At 42.2% G+C, this 10,177-nt stretch overlaps 1 protein-coding gene across 3 annotated transcripts in view; it reads right to left on the bottom strand.

Moving 5' to 3' along the window:
- MRTFB (myocardin related transcription factor B) overlaps positions 1–10,177 on the bottom strand; it is a 376,317-nt gene that overhangs the window by 111,463 nt on the left and 254,677 nt on the right. The window contains exon 1 of one of the 3 annotated variants that reach the window (XM_083153326.1): positions 1,896–2,159. The exons of the other annotated variants lie outside the window; for them this stretch is intronic. Coding sequence (XP_083009452.1) covers positions 1,896–1,953 — 58 coding nt within the window. The 5' untranslated portion in view covers positions 1,954–2,159. Of the gene's footprint in view, positions 1–1,895; positions 2,160–10,177 lie in introns of those variants that run through there. 3 annotated transcript variants of the gene reach the window in all.

Below are 10,177 nucleotides of genomic sequence, written 5' to 3'. Positions count from 1 at the left end.
TTTTGAGTGGTAAGATTATTTGTCTCACAAGCAGAAAATTTAACATTTTGCAAATCGCAAAATTTTCCATTTTTTTCCGACATTTTGGTATTTTTCACAAAAAAACACAGACTGTATCGACGAAAATTTACCACTAACTTGAAGTACAATGTGTCACGAAAAAACAATCTCAAAATCACTGGGATAAGTAAAAGCAAAAAAAAGTTATCCCCACTTAAGTGATACATGTCAGATTTGAAAAAAAGGGCTCTGTCAGGAACGCAAAAACTGGCTCTGTCAGGAAGGGGTTAAAAGGTCTAGCATATATATTTAGTGTGCCCCTGCAAACTCCTCCTCAGTTTTATGGTGCCCATACACTTATGCAATGGGATTCGATGCGACATCGAAGTACGATGTCCGTCGAATCTGATAACATTTTTTGGGTGCAAAAGTCAGCACCCGATGTCACATGACATCTTCAGATGGCACATTGGGTGCTGGAAGAGGGCGGGCAGGGGGAGGCGGAGTAGTGTATGCTAGCAGTCGCTCTTGCGGGCGGTGGGAGTCAGCGATGGCAGAAGATTTGTTTATAACACTGGGCTGCCTTGTGATTGGCTGAGCTCTCTCAACCAATCACAGGGCAGCCCAGTATTTGAAACAATTCTCCCGCCACCACTGACTCCCGCTGCCTGCAAGCACTACTGCTAGCCCTGCACTACTCTGCCGCCCCCTGATACGAGACGCAGGTACGCCGCCAGCGGTCCCTAGGGCCACCTCTCCCCAAACCCCGCACCGCTGAATGTGTCCCCTCCACCCCCCACCCCCGGATTGTATTTAAACGATCACATGTGGTTAAAAACATGTGCAGCACATAATATCTATCGACGCGACATTCGACGGTGTGCCAGAGCATCGCGTCGAAAAGTCTCTTAAAAATGCATACAATCATTCGATTTATCGGCCAGAATTGGTCGAAATTGAATGATTGTATACAATATCTCACAAGTGTATGGGCAGCATTACTTTCACTATATCCTCTAGTGTGTATTGGGCTTAAGAGGTTTGGTGTTCAAATCCCTTGCTTGGAGTATGTGTTATTAACAAAATCATTAGTTGTGCTGATTATTCATCCTACCGCTGAAAGTACCATAATGAATTATAATTAATCACGGCACATAAAATACCAAGAACATGACTGATTAAATAAAAATGACACAATAAAGCTATCTCTGGAGAAGCATAAAGCTCAAAATGTGTTTATGGCATTTGCAAGTCCATAGTATGTTTTCAAATGTTGCCATACAGATCTCACTGTTTTAAAGAAGGTCCCCTACATTGTCACAGGTATTTGTGCACTATCAGTGCGGAGGAATCTGAGAGTTCTATTGAACAAAGCACAGCCCTCATGCAAGTCTCTGCAGACCTCTGGTATGCAAAGCATGTTGCCTTATCGGTGCTGTCAGCAGGAGCCACCCTACAAAAACATCAACAAGGAAACACTGCAAGAGGAACATGATCTACAGTATATAGACCTTACATAGAATATATCTACTACACCGCGTCAAATGCATACTAGCATGCTTACAGAGGGACCATGGCTGCATTAAAACAGCAGCTAGCCTTGAAGCAGACCAACAACCTGGCCCACTGGTGTGGGACTACAAGTCCCAGCATGCCATAACTTCAGCATGCTACAGTAACTGACGAGTCTCCAACAGGCCAGCCTCTGTTAAAAGTACAAAGGTGTCACAAATCATTTCTGCAGTCAGTAACTATAAATTGCATACAGGTGTATTTAAAAAAAAAAAGTGCATTCATAGCAATTTTTAACACACAGTGATATAATGTAAACGAGAATACCCGGTTAGACACACATATACTGTATTGCTTAATGTCAGTTTCCCTACAACAAATACCTGTACAAGTCTTGTATGTCCTATGGTTCATCACTTGTAGACACTGTACTGTTAGCATTACCCATTCGCCCTGGGAAAGTCAGTGATATTCCAGATAAGGGGTGGCTGCACCAAGCCACTAGCAATGACAATTCTACGTTTAATGTAGGTAACAGTCTATGGGCTAAGAATCATTTCCAGTCTTACTGTACATACAGCAGAATCTCTAGCAGCAAAGATATCTCCCGTCAAACTTTCTTCGATGCATCTGAGTCCAGACCAAGACAAAATCCTTCTGATTCAGGAAGAGTAGCTGGGAAGTGGGACGAAGACCCTGCCCACTTCAGGGCGAAAAACTCTGCCTCAGGGTACTTGCTTTTTAATGAGTAAAACTGAGTGTGTTCTATGGACACAATACATCATTTCACAATCCTGTCTTCCAGCTTCAACTGTCAGCTATCTTGTGTGAGAATAAATACACTGGGAGACCAGAGACAGCCATGGCTGGGTGTCAACAACAAAAAAAAAGTTTCATTACAAACAAAGTTTAGCCCTTGGGACTAAGAAAATGTGACCCGGTCAATAAAAATGAAATGTTAAGGAACTCTAAATGCATGTAATGCCGGCTTATCTCCATAAATTATCATCTTCACAAATAATAATACAGGATTAGAAAAAGCATTTTTGGAACATCATGTAATAGAGTTATACCCCTTTCACATCGCACTTTTAAAACGGTATATTGCCGTTTTTTTTTCCATTTTAAAACGTTTAAGGCTGCAGTGTGAAAGTGCCAGAGTTGATTTACCGGTTAAAGTTAACCGGTATTTCAACACGGTTAAAAAGCAGAGTCCTACACGTTTTAAAGCCGTTTTTTTGGCAGTTTGAACAGCTCTATTTCAATGGCTTTAAACGTGTCCCTTGGGGGTTAAATTTGTTGAATGTTTGAATGGTATTAAATGATTTTTAAAACGGTTTTCACCTGCAATGTGAAAGGTTTAAAGGCTCAGACCCGTTTTAAAGTCCCATTTAAGAATACCGTGTCATTACCCATTTCTGCAATGTGAAAGCAGTATAAGAAGTAAAAACTTCCAACTTTTTTTTTATTATTATTGTTTTTACATGTGGATCTCACTATCCAACAATAAATTGGTCAAATGGAATATTAATCACCTTATAGGCTAATGGACAGTCTAATATACAGTAAGAAGTGATATATAATCTCTATATTGGTAGTACAGTGTACATCTTTATTGCTATTTAAATGCAGTCAATGTCTGGGGTGTTAATCCAAAACAAAGCCACTGATAGGTTGTATACACATAACCAACGTGAACGAGATCACAAGCCTTTTTTACAGAGACACTAGACCAAAGCCTTAGCCAGCACCACAAGGCTTGGTAATTAAAACTCAACCGCTCCTTGACATTATCATTCGTGGACTGTCTGGCCAATGTTGGCTCGGGGGCATGTCATTTTCCCTTTTGCATTTCACTCCAACAGATGTCTCAGCAGTTTCACTTGTAATATAAACAGAGCTGCAAAGCTCACATGCTCACCCATTCAGATGAAAATGCCTTCACTGCTGCAGAACCTCTTTAGGGTAGTATCAGACGGCTGCTATGAGCAGCTAGAAAAGCTGCAGCATTCATTCATTGAGCTCAGTCCCTCCAGTGCTGAAACACTGAAGCAGGAACTCCCCACCCCTGTTGCACAAGAGCAATTTATGTCAGTAAAAGTTGCATGTGCTGCCTTCTGAGCAGAATCGTGTAATTTATACTGTCAGCACTGGAGGCCTTGAGCACTATTCTTTGTAATAAAATTTTTTATTATTTTATTTAATTCTACTGGAACATTCTTGGGCATATTTCCATATGAGTAACAGTATTGGACCAAAATGATCATATCAGTGTGTATGTGGCCAGCTTTAGGCAAACTTTTAATACTCCCATAAATTGATTCTATGTAAATCAGCTAGAACAGCCACTATAGAAATGGTAATAATGTTTATATGCACTATGCCGACATTGAGAAAATCGACATTGAAATCATGTTGACAGCGAAAATGTTGACATAATTTCAACATTGTTAATGTCGACAGTACATTTCAGTCCCAATTGCCCCTATTTCAGTGGGACAGTCCCGCTAATCAGACGCTGTCCTGTCCGCAGGATAATGCGGATGGGGCAGCAGGTTGGGGAGCCTGTGATCACCTCTACTCTGGTCTGCACAGCGGGATGAAGTTAAGATCCCGGCGTTCAGAATCCCGACGCCGGAATCCCGACCGCCGAAATGCCGACACTTTCTCCCTCCTGGGGTGTCCCTGACACCCCTGGAGGGAGAATAAAATAGCGTGCCGAGCGTAGCGAGGCACCGGGCCCGCTGGGTGGCGAGGGCAGCGAGCCCGCAAGGGGGGGCGATCCACGTCCCCCCCTTGTCGGCATTTCGGCTGTCGGGATTCCGGCGTCGGGATTCTGAACGCCGGGATCCCGACCGCCGGGATTCAATACTGAATCCTACACAGCAAGGCAGAGGGTAATCTCTTGTTCACAGCGGCCTTGCCACAAAAAAGATCTCAATCATAATGGCTACACAGTCACTAGGAATGATTAGGCTGTGGCTAAGGATAGGATTTAAGAAAAAAAACAATGCACATTTGCAAGTCAACTTTGTCAACATTATGACCTGCTTGTCTGTAAAACATCCATGTCAACACTTCCTACTATACCCACCGAGAACACCGTTGGCCTAGCAATTCTTATGACCAGTTCCCAGTTACGTGCTGGAAATGTTTTTTTTTTTTTTTTTTAATGCATGAAAAATAACGTGTCCTTTAGAATAGTTTTACCAAAGCCTTTTGCCCATACAATTTGTCATGTTCTTAAATTTGAATTGAGACAATACTTAATTTATTGTATTTTTTTATTCATTCATAAGCAAGTGAAAACGGCAAATAAATGCACATACAGCTGTAACCACGGTCATCTATCCTGTTGGCCCGCCATGAGAAATGTCTCCTTATGGAGCACTAAGGCGGTCTATGGTGAGAGCATGCAATTACACTGCTTGCAGATGAGTGGAGATTGCTCCAAAATAAAAACGACAGTACAGTGCCGCAGATGGATATGTGAAGCACCATCGCCATTTACCGTCCACCTTTGCTTCCACTTTACTTGTGTATGCCGAGCTTAGCTCCATAAGAGTACTTGTGAGAGAGCCTTTATAAAAGCTTCCAGAGCATGAGCCAACCTCGTACTGATATCACTTGTACAGGCTCAGATGTGGGGTGTCACACAGTCAATAAGTCAAACTCAAAACCAAAAGTTAGACATGTATTATTTATTTATTTATTAAAGTTTTGCTTTACAGAGAATAATTGAACATTCACATCAGTCCCTGCCCCAGTGGAGCTTACAGTCTATATTCCCTACCACATGTACATGCACACACAGACATTCTAGGGTTAATTTGATGGGAGCCAACTAATCTACCAGTGTATTTTTGGATTGTGGGAGGACACCGGAGTACCCGGAGGAAACCCACGCAAGTACGGGGAGAATATACAAACTCCGCACAGTTAGGGCCATGGTAGAAATCGAACCCATGACCTCAGTGCTGTGAGGCAGTAATGCTAACCATTACACCATCCGTACTGTCCATGAATTAGTTAGACCAGGGGTTCCCAAACTTTTTTGAATCACGGCGCCCTAGAGCATCAAAATATTTTCAAGGCACCCCTAGGCCAAATGCTTCTTATCGAGAAATTCCGAAATAAAATATTACATTAAGTACATTGTGTTTATATGTCACCGTTATCTGGTGAGGGACAGGATTTGCTTCTGTTTGTCCATATATATTATGATTGGCAGCCACAAGCACTGGTTTTGCTTGATACATTGACCATAAATAATATGAGTTGATCCTGGTCCATCAACCCAAGGCACCCCTGCAAGTGTCCTGAGGCACCCCAGGGTGCCTAGGCACACAGTTTGGGAACCACTGAGTTAGACATTGACAAAAGTTACACATGCATTAGTTAGACATTGACAAACGTTAGACATGCATTAGTTAGACCCAACAGTGACAAAAGTAACATCACAAGTAAAATGTTGACATGGTAAATCATTATGTGTACTTGGACACCGTATAAGTGTATCGCTGCACTTGGCACACTATTATATTCTCCCTCTATGCCCACTTGGATGATAAAGTATAAACAAGTCTCTTATAAAAAAGAGTCAGTGAGTGCATTGGCATGTCTAACTTTTGTCAATGTCTAACTTTTGGTATCGACCTATTGGCTGTCTGACTAGACATTATCTGTCAGCTGTCTGGAACCCTCAGATGTGACCGTTCATACAGGAGATGCAGATAGGCCTCACTTATAAGTATTGCACTGCTTCTAACCAATGCAGTTTTGATAATGAAGATGTCTGCAGCAAACACAAAATTTCTGCAGGAACACTGCAGACAAACTACTGTAAGTAACCGGTTGTCAAAAGTAAGCTTGCATTCAGGAGGTAATTAAATGCATTGAACAAAGCAAGAAGAATTGAAAAAAATAAACACGTAATGCAACATAAGCAAAATGCACCCAACTGCAAGTTGGAAAGGGCACTTGTATTACTTCCTTTTATTACGCAGTAGTGTATCTTTAAGGGGAGATTTCACTGTGCACTCAGATTCGTGACCCTAGAGGTGTGAGTGATGCATGTTGGTCATTAGCACTCCCAGTCGAGAAAAGGAAGAAAAGCTGGTTGTGATAGGCACATTTACTGGAAGTACAGAACAATAGGTCATTCTCTCATGTCCTATTAGCGGAAGCTATGTAGTAGTAGTTTGATTAACTTTATGGACTCCTGTACACATACATATTGCAGCAGCAGTTGGAAAATGCAATATCAAATGGTTTAAACATTTATTGCTGCCCTGTTCCATTGTCTTCTCTGCTGGTCCTTACACCAGGATGTAGTAAGCTGGAGCAGTGCTGGAGGACCGACTTTATACTCCCGGCTGAAAGGTGATTGGCTGGGGAAGGACCCGGTGTATGATATCACTGGAAATTCCCTCAGTTCGTGGGAAGAGCAGCAAGTGTAAACACACTTGTGGCTCCTCAGTTGGTATATTGTTGGGACCCTTGATTTGTCTGTTTTTCCTCCCTGGATGCCTACTTTGGAATGAAAGAGGACACAATCTACGCCAGAGGACATGGTGAGTATAGCTTCCTTTCACGGGTACCCTATGGATTCTACAGGAGAAGTGGACTGGCCTACAGTGAATCCTATAGGTAAATATGTATGGATGATTGTAGTGCGCATTAAAGTTTTATTTTTCAGGGTGTCTGTGTGATTCATTTTGCTATTGGTTATGGTGTAAAGCTACAAGACCCAGCAGACACTTTAATGCCCAACATGCTGTTACTTGTGGTTCTTTAACATAACCCAATAGTTATGTATTCTTATTTTTTCACTTTAAGGCTATCAGCCGGAGCCCACCACCCAGGGGCACCGTGGACAGCCTCTGGTTTCAGCATGGGGAGTGAGGGCAAATGTATAGCGGTGCCCATTTTTGATTGGGTATATTTCCATATAAAAATTTGGAGCGCATATTTATATGAATCCACGCATTACCGATGTATGCCTTACCCCATCTCTGGAGATAGCGGCACTCATAAATATGCATGCCAAATTTTTATATGGAAATATACCTAATCAAAGATGGCCACCGTTATACATCCACTCTCACTCCCCATGCTATACAGCCAAAAAAAACCCGGAAGATCTGTGAGAAATACAGAGCTTCTGGAAAAATAACTAACTAAAGATGGCTGCCACTGTACATCCGCCTCCACTTCCCATGCTATACAGCCAAAAAACGGATGCTTTGTGTGTTCCATTCACAGGAAACAAGGATCTTCTGGAAGTCATGTGACCAGAATAAGCGGAGCCTCATAATGTTTTTACAAATGAAAGTTATTTACAATGCTTGTTTTTAATTTAAAATAAATATAATTGAATCCTCATTGTCTCCTGCTTATGTGATATATTTTTATATTAGATTTTTAGATGTATATAAAGTTGATTGTGTAATGAATGCCGCAACAGGTGTACAACGTTCTGTACTTAGAGGGGGTATTTAAGCCCCAGCATTTGAATCATCAACATCACCTTGGAAAAGTTGCAAAGGCAACAAAACGCGTCGGTGTTGCTTGCAGGGGCTGCCCACCCACACCCAGCTGTGACCGGACCAGCCTCTGAAAACAACACAAATATCCCCCAGAACAACCTGGGACAAATACTCTACATCACCCAGGAGTCTGCCGGCTACTAATAGCACAGTAAGATGCCATTTCCATAAAGCCGTATCAACAAGTCTTCATCCATTTACCTCAGGGGTTCACTTTTACAGTGAGGGATCACCTGGAACGGACACCTATTACCAACAGGTCCAAGGACCCATGGGTGAATATATATAACATGATATATAACAGACTGCGTTTATAACTATTCATATTCAGTGGCGTTACACAGTCACCTACATTTAACAATTTGTTGCCTTATTGTTTTGTATAACTTTTTATATTATATTATGTTTCATTAAATTATGGTTTTTATATTTGAAATGTTGTCACAAACATTTATTTGTGCAATCACCCCCTTCTTACCACCCTGGCTCATTGTACTGCAGCTTGGCACAGCAGCTCGACCCATATCTCTTTTCTTGCACCAGTAGGTCTTAGCAGTTAATGGCTGTCAGAAATTAGTAGTTGTAGTAACTTTATATATTAGCCAGCAGTCACAGCCAGGTTCTCAAGCATAAACTGGTCCTGGTTGCCACATTGGCATCGGGACCCTATGCTCCTAACAGTAGCAGTTACCTTTATTCCACAGCGCATTGTATCCGGAGATGCAGCCTATTCTAAACACGTTGTAGCTACAGGGAGTGTGCTACACGCACATCTGCATGCTCATACAGTAAATAACTTGTGTTTACATGCTCTCAGGACTTTGCTGGATTGTGATTCTTTATCACGGAATTCAAAATGCTTATGTTATCACGTCAAAATATTTACATGTATTCTACATTGCAGTCAATAACAACAAGAACAGATTCAGTTCACCGTGTTCCTATTAATGGCACACAGGTCTGCGGAGATGGAACAGCCTCACTGCAGTACAGCCAAGAGATATTAGACCAAGACCACTTGCCAAAGGTTGTTAGAGAGTTGTATACACATATTTGCCACTATACTTTTTATACTGGAACCTCCAAACTGAGCAGATGTTTCCTCCTCCACAAACCCTCACAAGAAATGTGTCTGGGAACAATCAGTTTAAAGGACTTAACACAATCAAGCCACCAAATGATGGGAATCCTTTCTGTTAACATGACCTTGTCGAGTGTTCCCAGAAGAAGTCAGGACTGGACAATTTTCCCAGCCAATAGGCATTTCTGCTTAGAACAACAACAAAAAAGTAGATTTGAAAACCAAATTCAGATGATCTCACTAAAACTGACCCTAGAGTTTTTCACAATTGTTATCTCTGGCTGCCTTATGTAATGTTGTAGTAATGACAATGTTAAGTGATGTATAGGGTGCACTTTAAAGGCACTGTGCACCCAAACAAGTTATTGAACTAGCCTTCTGACATGTAAATACACACGCTACACAGTTTAAATGTAGTGTAGACTATGAGCTAACTGTGGAGCTTTGTTTCTATCTGCCTTTCCTCTGCTTGCTTTGTAAATTCTGTCTGGGATACATACGATATCCCTCAGGTGATGATGTCGGGAGTCAAAAGAATGACCACATAATACCGATATGGAGAATCATGACATAGGCTCCACAAGTAAATAAACCCTCTCCCCCCCACCCTTCCCTTGTAGCAGCCTAACGATAAACCCCTTCCCCCCACAGCCTGACCCTAACCCCCCCTTAACCTGCCACCTAAACCTAACCTCACCACCCTGCAGCCTAAACCTAACCCCACCGCCTATCCCTAACCAACCCCCCCCCTCCCCAAAGCCTAACCCGAAGTACCCTCACTAGTGCCTATAATTAACCACCTTTTCCCCGGCCTGACCTTTGCCCGCCCCGGAATACCAAAGTTTGAGGTGGAGGATGTTAAGATACCGGTGTTGACATCCTGATCTGTTTGAAATTCTGTTCAAAGTTAGAACACCAGCACAAGAACTTCAAACAGATCAGCCGGCATCCCGAGCCATAAGTATGTCAAGACAAGTTAGCGTACGGCTCGGGAAAGGGGAATAAGGTTTAGCCTGACCTTCGTGGGCGAACAAAC

The sequence above is a fragment of the Crinia signifera genome, chromosome 7, assembly GCF_055691185.1.
Source record: "Crinia signifera chromosome 7, ASM5569118v1, whole genome shotgun sequence".
Lineage (NCBI taxonomy): Eukaryota > Metazoa > Chordata > Amphibia > Anura > Myobatrachidae > Crinia > Crinia signifera.
This window is presented reverse-complemented; position numbering and strand designations above follow the sequence as displayed.